Source organism: Amphiura filiformis, chromosome 4, assembly GCF_039555335.1.
Source record: "Amphiura filiformis chromosome 4, Afil_fr2py, whole genome shotgun sequence".
In the NCBI taxonomy this organism is placed as follows: domain Eukaryota; kingdom Metazoa; phylum Echinodermata; class Ophiuroidea; order Amphilepidida; family Amphiuridae; genus Amphiura; species Amphiura filiformis.
In genome coordinates, this window is record NC_092631.1 from 62,382,644 (window position 1) to 62,409,439 (window position 26,796).

General features: G+C 35.0%; 1 protein-coding gene across 1 annotated transcript; it reads left to right on the top strand.

The window, feature by feature from the left end:
* Positions 1–1,588: 1,588 nt before the first annotated feature.
* Positions 1,589–18,961, top strand: LOC140150312 (uncharacterized). Its single transcript, XM_072172319.1, has 10 exons — positions 1,589–1,621; positions 1,826–1,970; positions 3,562–3,765; positions 6,035–6,297; positions 8,596–8,740; positions 9,408–9,587; positions 10,427–10,461; positions 13,607–13,708; positions 16,340–16,385; positions 17,321–18,961. The coding sequence occupies exons 1-10, from the start codon at positions 1,589–1,591 to the stop codon at positions 17,602–17,604; spliced, it is 1,437 nt and encodes a 478-aa protein (XP_072028420.1). The 3' UTR covers positions 17,605–18,961.
* The last annotated feature ends 7,835 nt before the right edge of the window (positions 18,962–26,796 follow it).

Genomic DNA, 26,796 nt, shown 5'->3' on the forward strand with positions numbered 1-26,796 from the left:
ACTGTGACGTTATATCACAACACGAATACGAGTCCACAAATTAACGTAATTACGACGTCAGTAGATTACGTCGTATCGGGGTCAGACCATGGTATTTACACGGCGTTGTAATAACGTACTTTATACGTCGAAACAACGTCATAAATTTGCGTACTAACGACGTCCGTAGATGACGTTGTATCTGGGTCAGTTCATGACTTTTAAACCACGTTTTAACCACGTGCTTCATACGTCGAGACAACGTGATTTTGATGTCTTAAAAGTCATTATATTAACATCCGGCAACAATGATGCTCAATCCCAAAAAGGGAGACCGTATAACAATTTAAAGTTTAGAACTTCAGGAATAGAAGTCGTTACTTTGAGTTTCACGCCTAAAGGCGATCGTCAAACGACACGATGAGAAAATTTTGGCTGGACAACAAACTCCTTGGAATGGAAGAACTTACATTCCATGGTGTCAATATCTAAACTATTTTTCAGATACGTATTTGTGTAACGTTTTCTGAACATATTATTCAAACGTTGTCACCAGGTCTGGTTAAACATTGCATCAACGTCGAAACAACGTCATTACAACGTCATAATGATGTTATATCAACGTCCAAAAATCAACGTCGAAAATAACGTTGTCACTACACGAATACGAGTTCACAGATTTACGTATTTACAACGTAAATGACAACCTAAGTCCAATGTCGTGAAAACGTAGTGTGTTAGCTGGGTATATAACCCGACATTTAATGTTATTAAAACATTTTGATCTAAACTAAAACCCAAAGTATAGCATGTTTAAAACGTGTTAAAAACATTTTTGTGTTTACTGGGTCTTAAGTTAATCTCTTGCGCTTATTTTAGTGACAAGCATATTGACCTACCACTTTCTTCGGTATTAAGGGTAGTCGATCACACTTCATGGGTGTGTGGGAAAGCAAAGTTATCACCTAGCTGGGTTTACCCCGTCTGTACTGTTTTGCTATCCGATTCTTCTTTCTTTCTTCTGGCAATTGAAAATATTAGCGACGTGTTGATAATGCGTGTAACTAAAACAATATACAAACAATAAAAAGACAAGGGCTAAAACAAAGTTAAACTACTTTCTTACAGCTTCTACTTGCATTGAATATATGCCTGATGAAGGCACAAACGCTTACACAAGGTACAGCGAAGGTCACGTTTTAAATCCTGGACAATTTTGGACACCACTTGCTACAGTCAGTGCTGAACTTGAAATTACATTCCCTGTACCAGTGCAAATAACGTCAATCCGGATGACTGATACTGATGACTCTCCTGTGTACTTCACTGTATCCTACAAACTCGATGCAGAAGGTGCAGACTTTATTGATTTTACAGATGCAACAGGTGAACCACAAGTAAGTGTCCTGTGCTCATACACATATACATTGATCAGCTCGTAATCGGCGGGCCTTATAGCATCGCGGATTAATATAAAAATATTTTATTTTGAGAATTGTCTTGTGACCTCTCACCAGAAGCATCACGAATTATTCAAGTCTTATACTTTGTCTACTTTCTTTAACACACAAACTATAGACCAGACAGGTCAACGAATAGAACTCTTAACATGGGTCTACCTTTCGGCAAAAGTGGTAAAAGTGTAAACATTTTCCCGCCTATTACGAGCTGATCAAACTATGGTTTTAGTCCATGACAACCTTGTGCCCCTAAACTTAACTTTTATATACTTTGATTATTTTGTCGTAGTGTTAATGGCATTTCATTTTCTATAGGATAACAGTTTTTTATATATGATATTCTGTCTATTTGGTACACAAGTATTTTTTCTGTATTTTAATGGCAGGTTTTTAACAGCCCGGCTCGGAGCTACGAACGTATACCATTGCTGACTGTTGGTCATGTTGTTTCTATGATCATTACAAGGATTCCATCTGGAGACAGTATGGCGTCTGTTAGCATTTCTATTGCCATTTTTGGCTGCATGGAAGGTAAAACTCTTTCATCCCGGTCTTTCCCTGTGCTCGATTAAGTTTGAGGGAGATTGAGGATGTTTTGGGTCATTTTAAACAGCGTCCTTCACATCTTTGCCAAAAATCAACCCCCGGGATCAACCATTTTCTTATTTACCATAATTGCAGCCCACGACGCCTACTTTTGACAACACGGTTGTTCGATGTGATCATTATTAATTTTTCTAACAAAACATTTATATAATTTTCAATTCTCCACCTGGACAATACTGGACAATACTGATATACAAATATATATCTTTAGCTATTTTCAAATAGATTTTTCTATCTTTATCGAATTTTTCAACTTTTTCTGCCTTTTTGTGGTAATTTTCCTTTCATAAATTGTATATTTGTGTGCAATTTGAGGGCACTATTTACATATATTTTAAGTTTAATTAAGGGATCTGGAATGAGCGTTTTGAGCGTTTGGACAGTATTTTTTGTGGGACATGAGAGCATATCAGATATATTTGCATTCTGAATACGAAGAATGTCTTTCTCATATCAAATAATTGACAAATTATTAAAATTTTATATTTTTCACATTTTTAATATATAACAGTCCTCAAAGTAAATTTGATAAATCTAATGATATATTCTTAAAGTGTATGTAGCTGGGAGGAAAAGCCGATGATCAATTGAAAATTTTGACCTTTCATATTGAAGATATGGATTTTTTCCCAAAATACCTAATTTTGTGAAAAAATCGATCGTCGGCTTTTCATCCCACCTACATACACCTTAAGTATAAATCATCAGATTTATAAAGTTTACTTCGAGTACTGTTGAATATCAAAAATATCAATTTTTAATCATTTGCCATAAAATGTGTATTACATTGCGAATTTCAAAATTATTTGATATCAGAAGGACATTCTTCGTATTCAGAATGCAATTCGATATGTCTGATGTGCTCTAATGTCCCACAATAAATACTGTCCAAACGTTCATACCCCATCCTAAAGCCCAATAATTCCATTATTGCATTCGTTTTATTATAATTTTTTTTAGAAAATTTCCTTGCTATTTGTTACTCATTTGTCCGTTTTAATGTGATTATATCAGTGTCTACCTCTTGTAAAGATGCACACAGGATGTAATAGAAATAGCGCCATCCGTGTTCAACATTTTGCTTAAAAATTAATACAGTTCTACATGCCATCAAACAACCGTGACAATATTTTTACGCTTGGGTTGCCATGATAACGGAGCAAGGCATCTCGTAGTTTAAAAAAAGACCCATGGGCGTTACATTTAGGGGTGGATGTGTGGCAACAAGGCGTGTAAAAGCTCTGCAAAAAGCTCTTCATGGCATTTTAACCGGACTGTGTGTAATTAAGGTACATTTTCTTCCCGTATTTGTAACTCAGACAACTAGTTTCGTTACCATGGCAACCGGATAATATAAACTACACACACTTTTCTTGTGAAAAACGGCGTTCAAAAGACACTAAACAAGCACCACTTCGTTGGTCTGTTTACAAGAATTTGATAAATTTTCAATCTTTATGTTTATGATAGTGTACGATAAAAACAAGAACAAACTAACAAAACCCTCTTTTTGAAGGACCGTTAACCCCAACTGAACCGGGTCCGATTAAGACAACTGCAATCCCAGGCTCCCCTGCGAGTAGTACAAGTATAGTATCAGGATCACCTGTTGGCACAGGTAGTACAACAGTACCAGGCTTATCAACAGTTCCAGGTCGCGTTCCCACTACTGGAGGACAAGTTACAACGGCAAGTCCAGGTCCAACAACCTCAGGTCAAGGTAAAACTTCAATAATGAAAAGTACCAATAAAATATTGCAATATGAAATAAAATTTCAGAAATTTTAGACAATAATGGAACGCAATATGCAATAAATGTATGTAATTCCAAACTACAAATAATTATACGATACCTGTGCAAACATTTAGTTGCATAACTTCACGCACATTATGAAGGTTTCTGAGAAAGCCTCTGAGAAGAAACAAATCGAGGGTTGATAGCCATAAAGCCTCAACTCACAATCACCTGTTTCCACAAAATGAGCATAAAGTCGCCAGGGCACTATAGAAGATACAGTCCATGAATCATGACAAAATTCAAAAGAAAACAAAAGACATTGTGGAGGAAATATTGATTTTCGAAGGAGCCAACTTTCTGCTTGAGCTCATTTTGTGAGAGCTGGTCATAGTGAGTTACAGCTTTCTGGTTCTGAAGTAATCATATTTTCAACAAATGTTTTCAGACAAAGTTACATTTTACAATGTACAACCTCCTATCAATGTTAATGACTGTATTTTGGTTAATTAACTTTTTAATTACATTTTTCTAAATTAATTAAATTTGAGGAATCAACGAAAACACAACTGACATTTGTCCATTAAACAACACGCACATAGGAAATTTGGCCAATGAGAGTATATTGTTATTGCTTTATCTTTTTCATTTAACACAAATCTTTTAATTTATTTTCTCAGAAAACATCATTTGTGGACATTTGGGACAAATTTGGTTGGGTAGCAAAATGTTTGCAGGTTTTCTTGAATTCGTCGAAATGTGCATGAAGTTATGAAACCAAATGTGTTGCAATTTAAGGGGTGGTATTTTCTGTGAACCCTTTATAATTATATACATGGCTTATACATTAAAGCTGTTTTATGTTCTAAAGTGTTCTGTAAAGATCTCGTGAATAATTTTTTTGCCTTATGAAGTCGGGGATAAAAAAAACTCGCAAACAAACACAAAACATTTGTGTTGCATTTTAAATGGGCGAACAATGGTCGTACAAGAACATTAAATATTGGGTTATTTAAAAGTTTTGGAACATTTTTCCCAACATAGTCAAGCTATTTTCAAAAGCTATACCTCAAAAACGTATTTAAGGTTGGTCTTAACCCTGGAATTATGGAAACTTTCGGGCCTCATAACTGCTAAATCGTTGGTGTAAAGTATATAAAAGTATACATATTTAGAATGGCAAAGACTTGATAAGTTCATCTGTGAGGTCAAATTTGGGCCAAAATGCCATTTATGGCCCAAAATCCCAAAAATGACGTTTTTTTTTTTTTCGTGCAATTCTTGGGCCAAATTTTTTTTTTATTAATTTGTAAAAACTAGATAAAAATATCTAGGAGCCGTTTTTTTTTTTTTTTTTTGAATTTTTATTAATTTCACCAAAATATTTGTAATTTGGGCGAAAATCGGGCTTTTTTTATATTTTTTTGAAAATTCAGCATTTTTTTTTTTTTTTGTTGGCAAATTTCTTGAAGTTGGTCGAAATTTAAAAAAAATGAAAAAACCGCTAAATTAAAAATTAATAAAAAGAAGTGGGCCAAAACCCGTTATTTTGGGGATTTTGGGCCAAAATGCCAAATTTGACCTCACAGATGAACTTATCAAGTCTTTGCCATTCTAAATATGTATACTTTTATATACTTTACACCAACAATTTAGCAGTTATGAGGCTGAAAGTTTCCATAATACCCAGGGTTCAGACCAACCTTAACATACTGTTGGTGTAATATAAGCTGAGCAGGTTCTTTCAAACATGTATGCAGATTTATTTTAAACTGCTGGAACCAGAAACAACGTATGTCATTCTTTTTTCCCAGTGTACGTAATTAAAATGGCATTTCGTGATCCACAGCCTCATCCCCCCCCCCCCACTTTTCTCAAAAAAGGTTGAGATTTTTATACCACTGGAAACCTCTGGCTACATTTTGCTTATGTGCCAAATATTTCTTGCAGATTAATTCGTTTAGCAAAAATATCGTCAAATTTGAATTTCGTTCTGGTATACCAGAACGAAATTACAACAGTGGCATATGGAGCAGTGTAATACACATAATCATGCATAACTCACAAACGCAAATTCTGAAGCAACTGAAATTTTGGGAATACGCTTTGTTCGTGGATGTCTACTGAAAATGTCATAAAAAGAGGATGCTAGAATCACGAAATCCTCCTTTAAGGCATAATATAACTAGTTATGGGCATATACCTCTTACTAATTACCTGAAACGCCATTCAAAAGTCAAACATTCTCTTACAGCTCCTAGCTGCATCGAATATATGCCTGATGAAGGCAGAAACCCTATCATAAAGTACAGTAAAGGTGACGTTTTGAATCCCGGACAAACTTGGACACCAAATGCATCAGTCAGTGCTGATCTTATCATTGAATTCCCTGCACCGGTACAAATTACGTCAATCCGAGTGACTGATGACTCTCCTGTTACATTTACTGTATCCTACAAACTCGCTATAGAAGGTGCCGACTTTGTGGATTATACAGATGAAAGTGGTCTACCACAAGTAAGTGATCCATGTTCGCACATACTTTATCACATGTCAAACATGAACAGATTCAACAAACTAAAACTTATTTATTTAAAACAAATATGGGGAAATATCCTTTTTATAGGCTTGAATAAATGCAATCTTTATTATTTTTATCTATAATATTTCTAACAATATGGTGCATGCAGTAGACCTTTTGAAAATTGCAACAACTCAAATTCTGATATTGAAAATGAAGTATACGATTAAAACCAGTCCCCGCACGTTAAAAATATATCAGATGTAGACTTAGAAAAATACGATAATTAGATTTTTAATCCCTTAACTTTGGATTGCAATTTGAATAATAAAAACTATAATGATTTTGTAGATAATGTAAACTGTTATACGCATGAATGCTCATATGTTACCCCTGCACAGACCCTGATGCAAGTCGTGGACAATTTAATATACTAAATGCCAATATCAAAAGCTTGTCTAAAAAATTTGAAAAACTCAAAAAATGTTTAAATACATTGAACCAAAATTTCAGTGTAATTGGTATCTCCGAGACTCATTTGAACGATAAACCACACGATTATTTTAATATTCCTGGATATAATTTCGAGTATATGAACAGGACTGGTCGGAAAAAAGGTGGCGTTTGCATGTATGTTTCTGATCAAGTAAGGCATAAACTCAGGAAAGATCTTCGTCATGCTAATTCAAATTTTGAATCTACTGGGATTGTTCCTGATAAATTAAAAATAGCAACAGTCATACCATTATACAAAAAAGATGATGCTGAGGCATTCTCAAACTATCGTCCAGTTTCTCTCACATCGTGTTTTTCAAAAATTCTTGAAAGGTTGGTTTTTAACAGATGTACGGATTACATTGACAATAAGCGAATCCTTAACCCCAAACAATTTGGCTTTCGGTCAAAACATTCGACCTTTATGGCTATAGAGCAAATGGTAGACAAAGTTACTGCAGCAGTTGAAAGAAACGAAACGACTATTGGAATATTTCTGGACTTATCAAAAGCCTTTGATACAATCGATCATAACATACTTTTACATAAATTAGAACACTATGGCTTTCGGGGTATTGTGTTAGAATGGTTCAGAAATTATCTAAGTAACAGAAAACAATATGTTTATTATAATTCTTATGAATCAGAATCACACGATATTATATGTGGTGTTCCACAAGGATCAATCCTGGGGCCACTTCTATTTATACTCTATGTCAATGATATAACCAATGCATCTAAAGTACTCGAATTCGTCCTTTTTGCAGACGATACCACCATTTTATACTCCCATAAAAACGTAGAACGCCAGACAAACCTTGTTAATGAAGAATTAAAGGAAGTAAGCAATTGGTTTAAAGCTAAAAAATTATAAATTAATGCTACCACAACAAATTACATGATACTTGGCACACCCAAAATGACATCGATGAATCAAGACCTGCAAATCACACGGCTTTAGAAAGAGTGCATCAAACTAAATTCATTGGGGATACTAATAGACGAATGTCTCACTTGGAAATGTCACATAGATTGCGTATCTAGAACAATTTCAAGAAATGTCGGTGTCATGAATAAATTGAAACATTTTGTTCCAAATCGTATTTTATTTACACTTTATTGTACGTTAATATTGCCTTATTATGGAGTACTTTTATGGGGAAATACATGTAAAAGTTACTTAAATAAAATTGTAAAAATTCAAAAATGGGCTATAAGAACGGTGGCAAACGGTCACTATAGAGACCACACAGCGCCATTGTTTGCTAATTATAACATATTAAAAGTTGAAGATATAAATGAGCTGCCCTGTTTATTTGATAATTATTTTACCAATCGTTCAGACATACATAACTACAAGACCCGATATGTAAATGACCTAAATCTAAAATAAATTTCTAAATAAGAAAGTCTTTTCTGATCATGCCATACGTACCAGAGGCCCAATTCTTTGGAATTCTTTAGATAAAAATCTGAAAGCTTCAAAATCTGTTAAACATTTCCGCAATCAATTCAAAACAAACCTGATCTCTAAATATAATTAATCTTTTCCGTGAGCACCCCCCCTTCCCTTGTCTTTTTGTTATGTTATGTGATGTTGATTTATTTGTTAATTTCATTTGATTTTAGGGAAAGGCTAACTTTCAGACATTTTTGGTCTTCCAGCCTTTTCCTCCATATGTACCGTGTTTGTATATATTATTTTTTATGTAATGTCTTTGATTTTTATGGAAATAAAATATGAATGAATGAATGAATGAATACATTATGTATTTATTTTGTCTGTATTTCAATTGAAGGTTTTTACCAGCCCGGCAGGTAGTTTTGAACTGATATCGTTACCAAATGTTGGTCATGTGATCACTATTATCGTCACACGGATTCCATCTGGAGACAATTTAGCGCCTGTTAGCATTTCTACAGCAGTCTTTGGTTGTATGGAAGGTACAACTTTGCTTATGTGCTTTATTTATAATTATATTACCTCCATGACATACAAAATAGTGCGATTTAAAGAGAAAATATCACTTTTTATGCCCAAATATTCGAGGTTGTTTACCTCAAGGTAGGACGCTTACGCGTAGCCAAAGCGTGAGTGATAGCGAGTATTGCAGAATTATTACACGCGTAACCAAGCGTAATGCTTTGCGTAGAATGTGTAACGGCGCTAATATACTGCATCGCGCTTTGCTGTGCACTGTGATGCGAGAAGAACATAAAGTTCGTTGCCCTTGCCACTTTATTGATAATTAATGGTCTTTCACGTGATGCGCTTCAGAAAATAGAAATAAAGAGTGCGGCATTATCCTTTACACGCAAAGAATGTGTCCTCGGCAGTAAAAACGTTTAAATAATGGATTCGGCTGCGCCTCGCCCATTATTTACGTTTTTACTGCCTCGGACACATTATTTGCGTGTTAAGAATAATGCATTATCCTTTATTTCTTAAATCGATTACCAAGTAAACACATGCATGTGTTTTGTTTTTTTAATAGTGTTCAGTGAGTGTGATCTTTGTAGGTTTGGGACAAAGAATCACGGTTAATGTTAATGTGTGAAAACACAAAAACTCACGCAAACGAACAAAAACACATTGAACTTTTCTTTCAAGGACCTACAACTCCTGAAGCTTCAACTGTACAGGGTCCTAGTCGGACAACTGGAGTTCCAGGCAACCCTACAGCTGGTTCAAGTACAGTATCAGGATCACCTGAGAGCCCGGGTAGTACACCTGCAGTACCAGGTTCATCCACAAATACAACAACTGAAGAACACGCTACTTCCCTGCCAGGTATAACTATATATGATATGAAAATTAAATATATATATATACAATTATGCCGTGTTTCCTATATGCCTATCCAAATGGGCATGCTTCAATCAATAGATCGTGTCAAATTTAAAGAAGCATATATAGAGTGTTTTTGATGAAATCTTGATTAAATATGATAAGGCGTAAATGTGCCAATACGATAGATTGGTCTTAAAATAATACTTGTTTGTATACGCTTGTATCGTTACTTTATTTGCTCAAACTCCATAATGTTATAATGTTGTTTATCGAGAGCACCTGGATTAATTTAGCTTTCATCAAAAACATTCTATATGCTTGTAGACGAGGTTTTACGGTATGTAACTCAATATTCAACAAGGTTAAAATACATGCAATGCAAAAATACTGCTACGCGATATGATATCTACTTGATTCTCCAAAGCATGTAGTGAATGTTGTTAAATCAGTTTAGATCTCAAATGGGACACGAACAGTAGGGATGCAATAAAACGATCTACATATAGGAAGCTATGTAATTTCAACGCTACTAGAACCGCAATGCCGCACACCAACCCTAATCGGCTTACCTAAACCATCGGAGCCAGGAGTAAGTTCCTTGTCTAGGACAAGTTCAAGCTAGATCAATCCACGAAAACATACAATGATACTGCGGGGCTCGGACTCATGCAGTCACGCTCCAGAGTCGAGCGCTTTACCGCTTGAGCTAACTAGGTTATTTTTATCTCCATATGTCAGTCAAAGGCAAAACATCTCTGCCATGTATTTTAAAGGGCTTGCAAGAAGGTTTTTGTTTCGTGATTTAATTAATAGACGCCACTGGTAATCTTATCTTTCAGAATCTTATTGCCGTTACCAAGGTGTGGATCTCGAGGTAAGTACCCGTGACATACAGTATTACGCTATTATCGTTCATACGAAACCTGGAGCATGTAAAAGTTCAACAATTTAATATTTGCATACCCGCTTTTGTTTTACTATTTAAATTGAAAAGCTTTAAATAACACTAAAATGATTTTGCATATTTTATACTAATCAAGATATGATACATTCTGTCACGGGCTCTTTATAAACTGCAAAACCCTTAATAAACACTTCTGAATCCTTATAATATGGAGGTTATTTTGCAATAGGTTTTTAAAACAATCGGAACAAGTTTTAGTTTTGACCCCTGTGTAAACTTTGACCCTGAATTTCTCGGAATACCCAAGGGTGCCACGGAGGGTATGCAAACAGACAACAACCAAAAGACTTGACGAGTATCTGTGTGAAGAAAAAAAATCACTGTGATATCGAGGAAACACACTATCGATTGAAACCATAGACCATAGTACCAGAACCAAACAAAACAAAACAAACTAAAGAAATATAGATAGGAACTGGTGAACCAATCTGATTAGCCTGGAGTTATTAACGAAGAGGTCAATATTTGGGTTCTATTTGGGTCAGGACAGAAAATGTTGATCAAAATGATCTCAAATTATTGTCTTGTTGCAATCCTAAAAATAATAGCTTGAAGGTAACATAACGAAATGGGTCATTACCAAATCGATCTTTTTTTATTGACTGTGGCATATTTTGCTGTTTTGCTTGCATGTACACAGCCAGTGGCATTTCCAGTGGCATAACCGGGGGCACAACTTGTAATAAACAGACGGAAATATTTTTGCCGAGGAAATGTGTGACTTTGTTGATCCATTTTTTCCGATGGTTTTAAAAAGTGAAGACCCCAAAAATGCACCGGACTCCAACCCAGCCCCCACCCCTCCCACTGACTACGCCACTGTACATAGCGCATCCATCTTAGGCTGATTTGGTGCAAATTAAAAAAAATACAATTGCTTCCTGTACATGTAGGTATAAGAAAAACAGTGTTATGCGTGATGATAATGGTTTTTTTTAAAGAATTCTGGCAAAATAAAATGCCTACATACTGTGCAGATGTGCATTGTCATAAATTATATGTATGGTCAGGCCCGTACGCAGGTGAAGTGCGGGGGTTCGCCAAACTGTTTACAGAAAGTGGATAATTGACCAACCCCACTTTGAAATCAGGACGTAGTTGCAGTATAAAGTCAAACACAAATTCGAATGCGATCTAAGAACATGGTATTGGTGACGCATAACGGCAAAAGCACCCGAAAAATTGACTGACAGCATTCCATGTTATTGAGAATGTAAAGATTCTTCCATTTTACTGTCGGGCATACTCGAAACCCAAAATATAATATTTTTCTGACAACCTTTGTGTGCCCATTTTAAAAAAGGAAGGAAACTATTTTGGTGTAACATAGTACCTTTAAGCACACCTTTGTGATAACTGACCACCACACGTTTGTGACGCCAACGAACATTGATTACAAAACCTGGATGTGTTACATTTTCAGATTTAAAAGATGCCGATAATATTGAACCAAAAAAGAACAAAACATATTGTTATTCTTTGCAGCTGCACCCAAACAATCCTTATTTTTATACTAATCATACCATTTGATCATAGATTAAGGGGTGGGGTATGAGCGTTTGGACAATATCTTTTGTGGGACATGAGAGCACATTAGATATATTGAATTGCATTCTGAATACGAAGAATGTCCTTCTGATATCAAATAATTTTGATTTTTTGAAATTTGCAATATAATACATGGCAAATGATTAAAGATTGATTTTTTTGATATTTAACAGTCCTCAAAGTAAACTTTACAAATCTGATGATAAGTACTTAAAGTGTATGTAGCTGGGATGAAAAACCGACGATCGATTGAAAATTTTGACCTTTCGTATTGAAGATTTTTTTCCCAAAAACATCAAAAAATTAGGTCTTTTGGGTGAAAATGTATATCTTCAATATGAAAGTAAATTGATCGTTGGCTTTTCCTTCCAGCTACATACACTTTACATATCATTAATTTACTGTTAGATATCAAAAATTCAAAAAGTATCAAATTTTAATAATTTGTCCTAAAATTTGTATTATATCGCCAATTTCAAAGAATTTGATATCAAAAGGACATTCTTCTTATTCCGAATGCAATTCGATATGTCTGATGTACTCTCATGTCCCACAAAAAATGTTTTCGAAACACTCATACCAGAGCCCTTAACAATGTTAACAGATCTGTAGAAAACAAAGAAATATATTTCTATGGCACATATAGTAACCGTATCATCTGATCACCTGATCATTGAAGTAGTTATGCTAACGGATTGTGGAAAACAAAAACTTTTAGTGGCATCATTGTGAAACAATTATACTAAGTACGTCATATGACAGCTTTGTTTAGTATAGTTTTGCATTAGTCGGCAGTAAACTGGTTTTAAAAATTGAATTGATTCCGGCATGTTATATCAATTTTCACAAAGAGTTTTAACTATTGTACATTTTGAACAAAGTTTTCATTTTTCATTTATGACTAGAGAAGTAGTTAGTTTTATATAGTTTTTCAACAAGATACAAGCAATTTTTGAATTTGACCTCTTTATAACTTTGATGCCTTTTCCCGGCTATTTTGGAAATAAATGACTTTCTCCCAAATTTGAAGTATATCAAGAGCTACATCTTGCGCTATTTCTGTGCTTTCACAGCCCTTACCAAATTTAGACGTTGCGCACGCATTTCAACATAAAATTTGAAAGATCGTTAAAACCGAGTTGGCCGAAATTCAACTTGCTTGTAACCAAATTAGTAGCATTTATGGTGTTTTGTCGCGCTCCGAGTGCAATTGTTATCAGGAATTAAACGACATTCTGTATCCTTGTCTTCGCACGCCACAACTCCTAGCTACCGTATTCCACCGACCCAAGCACTTCAATGGGTCAGTGAAAAACGAAAGATTTGAAACAAACGGTGTCTTTAACTTAGAAGCTATGTGCGTTCTATAGAAATCGTTTAGATTCAGACCCGTTTACACATTATCTCTTTACGATTGCTTATTATTTTATTTCAGTACATCATAAAATCGTGATACATTAATGAAAATGTCCTATTGTTTACTTTCCTATTTTGATGCAAACATCAGTATGGAACCAACCTACTGTTGGAAGACATGTGCTTTAAATTGGCCTGTACCAAAGATCTTGGAATATCATTGACCGAAATCCAGTGTAATCTTGAATGTGATGTAAGTTTGCTTTTATTTAATATGCTATGTACGATAAGTGTTAATAATTATGGATGGCGGAAACCTTCAAAATACGCCTAAGAATACGCCTAAGAATACGCCTAACCTTAGACGTCTAAGATGCATTCTTAGGCGTCTAAGATGCAATCTTAGGCGTCTAAGAATATCGCGGACATAGACTTAAATCAACGAATCACAGGACCAGAAATCCCAAACAACCAATCATCTTAGGCGTATTCAACTATTGACCAATGAAATCTTAGACGCCTAAGCTTTTACCCGCCTAAGAATTCTTACACGTCTAAGAATGACATTTTAGTGATGGACGGTATCACCAATGTGATACAAAATACGCCTAAGAATACGCCTAAGAATACGTTTAGCCTTAGACGTCTAAGATGCAATCTTAGACGTCTAAGATTTGTATTCTTAGGCGTCTAAGATAAGCAATCTTAGTCAAATTTGCGTCAGGGACATTTTTTTTTTTTAAACAGGGTGGGTGCAAACAATTTTGGCATGTCGAAAAGGGACACAGGCAATTTCTTTACAGGGCACCTTTTAAATAACCATAACATGCTCTAAATTCAGTGGCAATGCCGGGGGAGCCGGGAGCGTCTTGGGGGAAAATTATAACCCTCCATTGCTATGGACATTGGCGCCAATCCAGCTTGAAATGTGTGGTAGAGAATCCGCAACAACATTTATTTTCAAAATAGCTCAATTCAGCTTAATGCAGCAGTTGGCATGGTTGTGTTTAAATTACAATTAGATACGTTTAAATAAAACACGAATTTAAATATTTGTATATTAATTTTCTTTGAACTTGCAGCAAAATTGATTAATTGTTTTGATTTTATTTTCGGTGTGCTGTTTTGGTGTGGCTACGACGACGACGACGACGACAACGATGATGATGATAAATGATGATGATAACGATGATGATGATGATGATGATGATGATGATGAAAATTAATACACAAACAACAAAGTGGAACAAACATGCCAAAAAAAGTGTATATTTATATACCTCCATGATTCTATTTTTAACATAGACAAATCTGACCACTTGACTTCTTGCATACTGCAATTATTCATATCTGATCTCTTCAATTATAAAGACGATTTGGCCTTGGCCGGGGGCCCGGAAATTGCTTGTAACCAAATTGGCGAAAATATGTCACACGCTGTTCGAATTATAAAGACATAGTTGGTTGACCTTATAATGTGTGTGCACTCATAACTTGACCTCTGAACGTATTGGATGTAAACACATCATACCCTACACCGTCCGTTAACTTTCTTGTTGAATGGAGGCATCGAGGTCTCTTAACTGTGTATTTGGAGATGGTGTCCTTTTGGCTCAGTCATAGCACACGAGTTACGAAAAACATATACATGAAAATGAGCAGGGTACATGTATAGTTGACACCATAGACACGTGCTCTTTGTTTAAACATTACAAGTAACATGAGTGGCAAACATTAATGTTTCATATTGCATTGCAACCCTCCTCCCCCAATCAATGTTGGAGCCAATACTAGTCCGTTCCTATCTCAGTATCAAAACAGCATTGACTAGGTGGATAAGTGCGGGGGGGCGACGTGAATTCAGGTGAAGATTTCATACTAAATAAAATTAAATCCTAATTCTCATCAAAATTAAATCCATCACTAATGGTGGTCACCACGACTCATCACTGCCATCATCATCACCACCACGACTCTAATAATCATCTGACATCATTTGTATTATCAATCATCATCATCAACAACAACAACAACAACAACAACAACAACAACAACAACAACATCATCATCATCGTCATCATCATCATTTACACTATAGCCACACAAATAGAAATCTTACAAGTCATCAGAAAAACAAAATATTTAAAACAAATTATTGTTTTATGACTGCGCGCTCAGTTTGCAACAACAACATCAACTGCTAGATTATGTTCAAATGAAAAAATCTATTATGAAAAAAAAATACCCTGTTCCGCCTGAATTGTCAAAAATGGCTGAAAAGAACAAAACAATGGGCCATTGTGCCGACAGATGGGAGAACATGTACCCTACCCCATCACCCCTTTCTCTCTGGGATTAACGCCCATGGCTATGGAGAGAAACGGAGTTGACTAAAAACACACCACCCAGCCGAAGTATTCTCTAACGCACAGCGTCCGTCGTACGTTTTGATCGAATTTGCGATACCGTCCATCACTAGTCACGGTCAAATGGTCAATCTTAGACGTGTAAGAATTCTTAGGCGTGTAAAATCTTAGGTGTCTAAGATTTCATTGGTCAATAATTGAATACGCCTAAGATGATTGGTTGTTTTGGATTTCTGGTCCTGTGATTCGTTGATTTAAGTCTACCGCGAAATTCTTAGACGCCTAAGATTGCATCTTAGACGCCTAAGAATGCATCTTACGTCTAAGATTGCATCTTAGACGTCTAAGGTTAGGCGTATTCTTAGGCGTATTCTTAGGCGTATTTTGAAGGTTTCCGCCATCCATAAATAATAGCTGGCGACGTGAATTCAGTTTTGCTTCATTGTAGTTATTCTGTTTATGCAAAATGCTGCTTCATTGGCAAATACAAACACAACGTTTTTTTCTTTAATTCTTAGGGTGGTACACTTGTCTACAAAGCAGACAAATGCTGTCCAGTATGTGGTAAGTAAAGGCAAAGAGATTGTTCTAACGGTGGTCTCATATGCACTCGTCTCTCTCAAGATAGAGACTGATGTACTTTAACATCTATTACATGTGTTTCAGGTTGAAATATCATAATCATGAAAAGAAATTGTGACTTATAGCTTTATAAGTAACTGTGCAAACTCAAAGGTACATTAAATAAAAGGCAGTAACTTCTTAATTATTCATGCATGATAAAGGAAAGTATACATTTCTGGAATGGGAATTAGTCAACAAATCTAAATATAAACGCAGCCTTTGGGTTAAAATACCAATTTTGGAGAAAATCACAAACAAAACCAATGTTTGTGAACACACTATAGAAAGAGGAAAGATCCCAAATTTAGCTTCTTCTTTCTTTTTTAGGTAAGGCCGTATAAAATTAATGTTTTGGTTCTCGTCCCTCCCTCCTCAATTTCTGGGATTTGTCAGATTTTTTTTTTTTTTTTAGATTTTTAAATTATTTTAGACTTTGGAATGATTTATGAATTTTTCATACATATAAATAAGTTTATTAGAGAACAAGGACCATTCCAAGTCTTTTTGGGTGGTACTCTAGGGGTTTATCCTCAGAATCTCACATTTGAAAAAAAAAAGCACTGTTGGAAAAGACCGAAAACTACAGACAATGCTGATTTTCCACTGAAAAAAACCCCAAAAAAACACCTACCCCCTCATCAATTCATGAAAATCCTCTAGACGAGAACCAAAATATTAATTTTATACGGCCTAATCTAGACAGCACATTCCAGGAACTGTTTGTTTGGTTTTTTTGTTTTGTTTTTCTTTTTTTGGTTTTATCCTTGGCTCATCAAACCATTTTAATACATTATTTTTAAACAATACGTCACGAATGCAGGAAAATGTTCACACATTATGTGTGTAATTTGCCACTGCTTTTTGTTTTATTACAGAGTACCCAGAAGAGGTCTGCAAGCTTGAAAGCAAAACATTAACTGTAAATATATCGGGATGTAAACCAGACGCACCTGTGGATACGCGGATTTGCGCCGGGTTCTGCCACTCAGGATCTAATATGAATCTGTATGGAATGCAAGATAGCGTCTGTGCATGCTGTCAACCTGAATTAATAGAGACAACGACGCAAATCGAATGTGACGATGGCTCTTTCCACGCCTACAGTTATAATACCGCTGTCGGGTGCAATTGTCGCGCTTGTAGAGAAGAGCATCCATAAGGTTCCTGAAAGGTCTATTAATTTGAAAAATGATTCTCGAATTACGACTACGGATTTCGGATTGAAAATGTCTTTAAGCTTCAGTTAGTGGTAGATGCTGATTTTGTAATATAAAAGGTAGTGTGTGTAAATGAAGTATCTATCTATATATAGTGTTCACGTATTTAAGGATATAAATTGGTTACTTATAGCATTGGGAATATTATTTCGGGTAAAAAAAGCACAAATAAATTGAAAGCTTCGATGTGTCATATTCATTATTTTGCTGAATTGAAGAGATGATGTTTAATTTTCAACAATATAATTTGATGATTTAATACTCTGAGCCGCATCATATGATAGGACGCAAGTACAATTTGTAAAAACAAAAACATGACATATAGTCCAGTCAATCTAAACAAATTAGTGGTGTCACTCACCACTAATTGCAACAGAATTTTTTTCACTTTTGTACATTTTAGAGATGTCCCCTGAACATCATACCAAAAATATACTAAAATATACGGGAAAAGCTCATACAGGGGTCAAATTTCAAAACTGCTTTAATCTTTTAACAGAAATACCAAAGCATTCTCCTAGTCTTAAGGATTCAGAAAAAGTATAGTTTGTCATATCTGTGATGTACCATTCTCAAGTTATAAGCAAAAAGGTCAAAGGTCAAATTTTGGGCTCCACGTGGGTCAACTTCGAAAAAATGCTCCGATCTCCTTAAAATGGTCTCAATGTGTTCGTCCTTTAAAAACACTCCAAAATAAGAATAGTTTGCCATATCTTGGACGTTTCGTTATCTAGGTAGCAGGGTAAAAGAGGTCATTGACCATTGAACTCTATTGACCCCGACCTAGTTTTCGATGTTACCCATGTAATTAAACAACCTAAACAGTGCAAATATTCTTTAAATGAATTATGTTTGCAAGCCGAACAATTTGAGACCATTTTGGTTAACATCAGACAATTTTTAGTTTTTTGACCTCTGTTGAACCCAATATTTGACCTTTGACCTTTTCGGTTAGAACTCAAGAACCGTACATCAAACTATATTTTTTCTGAATCCCTATGACTAGAGGAATAATTTGGTATACTTTTTAAAATGATTGGAGCGATTTTGAAATTCGACCCCTGTATGACCTTTTCCTGCCAAAAACTACATTTCCACCAAGTATATTTTAGTATACTTTTTGTATGCTGTTCAGGGGATATTTCTAACATTCATAGCAGTGAAAAAATTATCTTGCAATTAGTGGTGAGTCCCCCAGGGATCTACGCCTATGAAAATGACAAAATATATTAATATGCGAGTTCCACGTTTTTTCCACAAATTATTGTATGTTTTCTTGCAATAGATGTAGTGCAATAATAAAAAATGATAATAAAGATAACTATCTGCAAATGAAAATATATCGCAGTGGTGCTTTTTTACAGATGATGATGATGATGATGATGATGATGATGATGATGATGATTAACATGTTAAGTTTGCGTTACAATCATCAAAACGAGTATGCAACATAAACCACGACCAGTTAACATGGTTAAAGCCATACTGTACAATCTGATAATATGAAATTGATTATTTTATTTTCAACCTGCTTTTTGGCATATTTGTAATGTTTACACAAGTCCCAACTTAACACCTAAATAAAATTTGATGTATTTGTAGTTTAGTCATAATTATGACTTAAAAGCCTGCCACAGAACTGCATGTTAAACGGTGACAATTGCAGGGTTTCTTTGTTATTTAAGCATAGAATGGACGGAAACTCTTCCCGGCAGTTATTACTAATAAACATCTCAAAAAAGTAACTAACCCCCTTAAATAATGGCTATTATTCAAAAAGGGACAATTGTATTACGAATCTGTAAAATGCGTTGGAAGCAGAATTTATTTCTGCGCATTTTGACACCTCATTTGATACGATAGCCCAGAAAACAATAAAACACCGATCAATTGAATGTAGTAGGGTCCAGATTTTAAAGTTGCACTTACATACAAATTTTAACAATACAAAAACACTCAGATATCATTACACAGATTTCCTTCCATTACACTGAATACAAAATCAATACAATTTAATGCAACTTTCAAATCTTGGGTTACATTGATTTAAATGTACGCTGTGACGTCAATATTTAGTCAATTGCTGCAGGTTGAATTTTCAAATGTTGGTCACATCTTGTCAAATACCTACCCAATGTATTCCTCTTGTCATAAGGACTCGGACAAAGTATAGTTTGGCTTATCTCCGATGCACCATTCTTCAGATAGGCACAAATATTAAATGTCAACATTTGGGCATCATTACATTGAACAATTCTCTGATTTTGATTTTTTACAAGAAAAAAAAAAGATTTTAAACAAAAAATAATTTGCTATATATCTCAGGTGGGTTATTATTTACCTATGTAACAAAATATTAAAAACAATGCAATTTTCCCTTATGATGAGTGGCAAAGATTGGTATGGAATTAAATTAAACCAGAGTTGACAGACTTGGTCATTTTACACCTACATAAGCGGCCATTATGGATTTATGCAAATTAAGCACTGATTAAATGGATTCTGTTGCAATTAGTGGTGGGTTAAGCCCGTATTTTCCTTAACTTGACTGGGCCTTTACCCCAGACCATTACCAAAGGTTATAGTTTCATCTGTTTGTCCATTTTACTTTCATTTCACAAATATCCACACCTTTTAAAATGGCCCCTGGAAACTCTTAAGAATCAACTGAGCTGAAGCTGAAATAAAGGTTGCTGTAAAGTTGAAACACGAAGTTTAAATGTTTTAGAGATTTGTGAACTATTGGGGAGAAATAAGAGTAATAATAATAATAATAATATGGGTAGAATGATGGTGGATATTGGAAAAACAACCTTAGGAACAAAAAGGGTCAGGGACAAAAACCAATGTTTTCACTGAAGAAGCAACAGATGCAAGTACTCATAAGCGGTAAAGTGGACAGAAGTCACAGTTACTGGGTGGAACATGTGCACAATGTATTTGAAAAGTATGGTGACAATAGCTTCTAAGATTTGGACAATAATTGTGAAGACAAATATATAAAAATCCTTTTTTTCTTGCATTATTTCATCGGTAAATATACGGAGGGACCAATCAATCATTATGACACACCCTATATTTACAAAGCTGGATTTTGCGAAAATGTCCATTGAAATTGAACAATTAGTTCTAAAGATATGAGCAATTGAAGAGTTTTCAAAACAACAGGAAACAAAAGGAAATTGTTCCTATGTTTGGCTATATCTCAAAATCAATATTTCGTATATTTCCGATTGATTTTGCTCAATCGCATCACATATGCTAACTATCGAGTTTTTACGGTATTTCGCCGAAAATAGACATGTTAGACCGTTAGACTATATGTGACGTGTCATGTCAAAAGCAGACACTTTGGGGCAGGTTATCAATTTTGAGGTTTTTACATATCTTAAATATAGAGATATTTTGCTCCACAATGCCGTTTTTCCCAATGTAATCAGACATTCCTAAGCGCAGATATTGAGTTCGTAAGTTATGGTATTATAAAATTGGAAATTGAGATATCGGCCTTTAAAAATATTATTGACAATGTTGAGAGTAGGCATTACCTTGAAAAATGTCTAAAAATGCAAGATGCCAGTTATATTTGGGTCTGAAACTATCAGATAATATTTTTAACATTAATAACGTCACAAATTCGCAACAAACCCAAATTGTGAAAAAAATCACCCCGGACAGATTTTTGGCTATTTCTCCTTTTACGATCCTGCCCAAAAGTGTCTGCTTTTGACATGACACGTCACATATTTGTTTGTTTGTTGTTGTTTGTTTGTTTGTTTTGTTTTTTGTTTGTTTGTTTGTTTGTTTTTGTAGTAAATTTTAGTAAATAGCTGTATTATCCTGACAGAATGTGTTAAATTTTTTTCAGCAACAGCTGTAGTTTTAACAGTAGAATGTTGGCAATCCATTTGAAAGGTATTTTACCGTAAAACATACGTGCTTACTGCCGTATTTCATACAGGATTATGGACATTGTAAAATCGTCATTTAGTTCCCCGGTCAAATCTTTACAGTGCATGTCTAATTGGTAGTATTTAACCATGAACCGCAAGTCGACAGAAGATACGCTTTTTTGGACATGAAAAGACTCGGACACGGACTCGGATCAAACTGGGCTCGGCTCGGCTCGGACTTTGACAAGCTTGACTCGGGTACAAGTCTGCCCAGCCCTAAACCTATTGCTAACTCTAAAACCCTAACTGTAAACCCTGACCCAAACTCCAACCCTTCGCCATTTTATCACAGGCGTAGATCCCTGGTGTGGACACCCCACCCCCAATATTTTGATAGGGGGAGATCAATATGGCCAAATTGTTCGCGCATTTATACCATAAACTATATGATTTTGTTGCCAACAGGTGCTGGATTCACTATACTTAAAGAAAAAAATTCCAACCTTACTCCTTATTTTATTTATGCGTAACTCGAGGGTGTTAAAAAATTATGCACGCTTTATGCGTGGGTGGAATTATGGACGGCCCCTAAATTGGAATATGGTTTTCTTTGTGTGTACATGAATTTCACGTCAAAAACGTGATCTCATTCACCCCCAGACACCCCATACCCCGTACCCATACACACTATCTGCGCATATGAACATCTACAAAAAAGTAATAAATTATTGCGCCCTTTAAATAATGGCCGTTATTCCTAACCGGTTGATCGTATGCCAAATTTGAGATATGTAGGAGGAAAATTTATTTCTGCGTATTATGACACCTCATTTGTTTCAATATGGTCCCAATATTTATGCTGAAGCGTACATTTAAAGAAAGTAACCTAAGATTTCAAAGTTGCAGTAAAATCATGAATCATGTATTTAGTATCTATTCAAGAGAATCTGTTTAGTTCTTACTGGATTATTCTTTTTGTTTCATTCATTTGAAGGGATTAAAACACTTAACAATTGTAATGATTCTCATCCGTGATCATTATTCACGTAATGTTAAATTGAAACATGAAGATTTCAATATTGTTTTCTGACCGACAAGGTCCTAAATCATGAAATGACCTACCATTGCCAGTTGTCTTTTCAGTGATAAAGTTAGATTCAAAAGTTACTGATTGTGAGATGCTCATAACAGATGTACTTGGTCTTCCACTTTTCTTTGGTCACAGAAAACTTGTTATGTTTTAATATGGGATTAACTAAACAATGACCACTGATGTGAATTATGATTTTCTTTTATTGATTATCACATGTTTTGACCTCCTCCAAATTCACGAAACACATGAAACAAGAAGAAGAATCCAATAAGCGCCGAAATCATTTTCATCCATGGATACTGGCAATAGGACTTTGTTGCAACTTTCAAATCTTGGGTTGCTAAAATATACGCAGCGACATCAATATTCGGACCATTGCAACAAATGATGTGTCATAAATGCGCAGCGCAGAATAATTCTGCTCCAACTACATATTCTTGGCATACAATTAACCGTTTAGGAATAATGACCATTACTTAAAGGGGATAGTTTACATGTTTTTAACGTATCAACACATCCAGAACTGCCTCTTCCAAAACGAGATACAACAAACCTCCTACAGAAGGTCAATGACTGGGAATTACTGATGGATGAGGAACATAAGCAAGTATAATTCCTCCCATAATCACAGTCACAATGGAAGAAAACCTGTCAAATGCCAATGCAAGAAAGAAAAGCAAATACCAAGATCTTGTTGCCGACTGCGAAAATAGGGGATGGTGTACGCACTACTTCGCAATTGAAATTGCAAGTAGAGGTATCTACTCGTATAACATGTCGCTGATAAAATGCATCGCTGCTCTTGGAGTACCAAGTGGAAAGAGACGTAACATCATTGATGTTGACTCTAAAACTGCTCTAAGATCCAGCTATGTGATATGGTTATGCCGTCAAAACAAAGCATTCCGACAGATAGACCTGATTCAAAGCTGGGAACCGTCTCCAATTGTAGATAAAGAAGACGTACCAGCACAAGACACTCAGACCTAAATATGCCAAATGACACTCCAACTGATAGTAAGACCATGGACTTGGTAAGACTAGGGTATAAAGCATGGACTGTAGTTCTACAGTCCGTGGGTAAAGCCATGATTTCTCCGTGATACGGAAAAATGGACATTCGGGGTTTGCTCACGGAAATTAGGAAATGCCACAAAATAGTGAAAACGGTGCAAAATGTCTACCTTTTGTGTTGATATGCAAAATAAAAAGAAAAGAAAAGTGATAATTTAGCAGTAATCAACTTTTAAACAATCCATTCTAGCATTAATTCTATGCCTTCGATGCAAGACTCTGGCCATACTACAATAAAAGGTAAGACAAAATACACTCTCAAAACATGTTTGTTTTAACTTTTCATTGCTTCATTGTGGGAAAACGGAAAATCACGAAAATCGTCCAATTTATAACACGGATTTTAAATTTTGTAACACGGAGAAATCGTGGCTTTAGACTAGGGTCCTGTGACAAGTCAGTGTCCTTAATGACATTGCAGCAGTGCACGCTCTGCTCAGCTGACTCTAGCTCAAGGGTCTGCTTGGTAATATAGGGACATTGACTTGGCACGATGGTTTACGCCACTCATACCAGCTGTTCCTAGCCTGAAAGTAAGACGGAGTGCCCAATCTCTGATGATGGTTTAATTACATCTACCTCTGAGGGAAGCGGGACGGTTGGGATCCCTCAAAACCGGTTTAACCCACCAGAGTCTGGTCCTAAGCCCAGAGACCTCAGAAAATTGTTTGATGCCTACCTAAGACATGGAGATATGCAGCTCAAGAAATACATCCCGAGACACCTTCAAGGCTCCGAAGGTGACTGCGCTGGTGCTCTACCAATGACTTACTTCTCTTACCGTCATATTCATGGTCCCAACACATTTAAATAAATAAAACCCAGAGTAACGGTTTCCTTTCCAGATATACTTTGAGAGAAAGAAAGAAAGAAAGAAAGAAAGAAAGAAAGAAAAAAAAAAAAAAAAGAAAGAAAGAAAGAAAGAAAGAAAGAAAGAAAGAAAGAAAGAAAGAAAGAAAGAAAGAAAGAAAGAAAGAAAGAAAGAAAGAAAGAAAGAAAGAAAGAAAGAAAGAAAGAAAAAGAAAGAAAGAAAGAAAAAAAAGAAAGAAAGAAAGAAAGAAAGAAAGAAAGAAGAAAAAGAAGAAAAAAAAGAAAGAAAGAAAGAAAGAAAGAAAGAAAGAAAGAAAGAAAGAAAGAAAGAAAGAAAGAAAGAAAGAAAGAAAGAAAGAAAGAAAGAAAGAAAGAAAGAAAGAAAGAATGAAAGAAAAAAATAAAGAAAGAAAGAAAACAAGAAGAAAAAAAGAAGGAAAAAAGAAAGAAAGAAAGAAATATAAATAAATCAATAACTATTCAATTAACAAAATAAACATTGTAATCATAATGATAGCCAAAAATATACTGATAAGTTAAAACTTATATTTATAATTAATTTTAATTAATTAGAAATTAAATAATTATTGAATCATTAATAATATTTAATGGATAATTGCTAATTCCACGCACCCCCCCCCCCCACCTTTTATTAGCAATATGTCTAATTGATACACAGTTATTCTATTCCAGCTCCAGGGACACCTCATTAATTTCCATGGGACATTGGATGCATTAAAAAAGCATTAGCAGTTTTCTTTTGAAAAATAAATATAACAGCTCGACTCCAGCGAAGATTGCCATAAGAGTACCCAGGAAAATATGCACGAGATGTCACTGGAGTTGGAATAGTAGCATAGCCTTGGTATGGATAGACCTGGTTTTACTCGATACCGAAATAATACTGTCAACAAGTGTTCATTATTCAATCTGTTTGAAGTCATTTATTTTTATATCATTATTCACATAAGTCGTGATGTTTCAATTAGTCATATTTTTCCCTGATCGACACCCTACCCGGATCATTATTTTCTATTCATTTTGTATTTAGACAACGTCCTAAATTATGTTAGAAATGTGGAAAAACAAAAACTGTATATTTTGTTGTTGTTGTAATTGTTGCTGCGTAGCCAATATTTCTCTTCATGATATCAATGTCATAATTGGTCATGTGTGTAATTCGTGAGAATTAATTTCAAATCATTGCACTTTTCACGCCTCTTTCTTTTTCACGCCTTTCCTTTTCACACCTCTTTCCTTTCAAAACTTTCAACTTATCGGGAACTCGTGTGTTATTCAGTATACGTGTGATTTATACAAGGACATTGACACAACAGCTGTGTTCGACACAGTTTGTAAGTTTTGAAGCACGAAACTTAAGGTGGTTCTACACATCCCTTGATAAATTTGTGACTATTTTTGTATTTTTCTCAAAAAATAATAACACACTAGTAACAAAAGTTACGTATATTATAGGGGCAAGGAATCTACACTGGAATTTCAGTGACCCAAGATAAGCGGTACGTTATTTATGAAAAGAGATACCGCTAGAATGTAGCTCATTTCTTAACATAAATGAACCACTTGTCTGGAATCACTGAAATTTCAGTGAAGCAATTGGATTCCTTGCCCCTATAGTATACAAAACATAACTTATGTTACCATTCAGTATAATCCAACAGCTTACGGATTCATAAAATTATATACCTGATATATGAGGAAATACCCTCTCCTCCCCCGTGTAATTCACTTTCCCAAATTAAATTTTTTTTTGACCTTTCGTATTGAAGATATAGGGCGTACATGTTTTTCGCAAAAGACCTAAAATCTTGTAGGTCTTTTTTGAAAAAAAAAAATGTATATCTTCAATACGAAATGTCAAAATGTTCAAATTATTAACGTATTTTCATCCTAGCTATATACTCTTTAAGTGTATATCATTAAAAGTTAACTGCGAGGACAGTTAAATATCAAAATTTTCAATTTTGCCATAAAATGTGTATTATATCGCGAATGAAAAAAAATCAAAATTATTTGATATCAGAAGGACATTCCTCGTATTCAGAATACAACCTGATGTGTCTGATTTGCTCTCATATCCTACAAACAAAATTTGTTTTGAAAGTTTTGGAAATTCCACGCAAAAAACATGCCCGATGTCTATACCTTTCTTAATTTCCGTCGTACTAAATCAATTTTATTGTTATTTCACATTCTCTTATGGTTTAAATATTAATTGCAACTATCTTCGGAACCCTAGACAC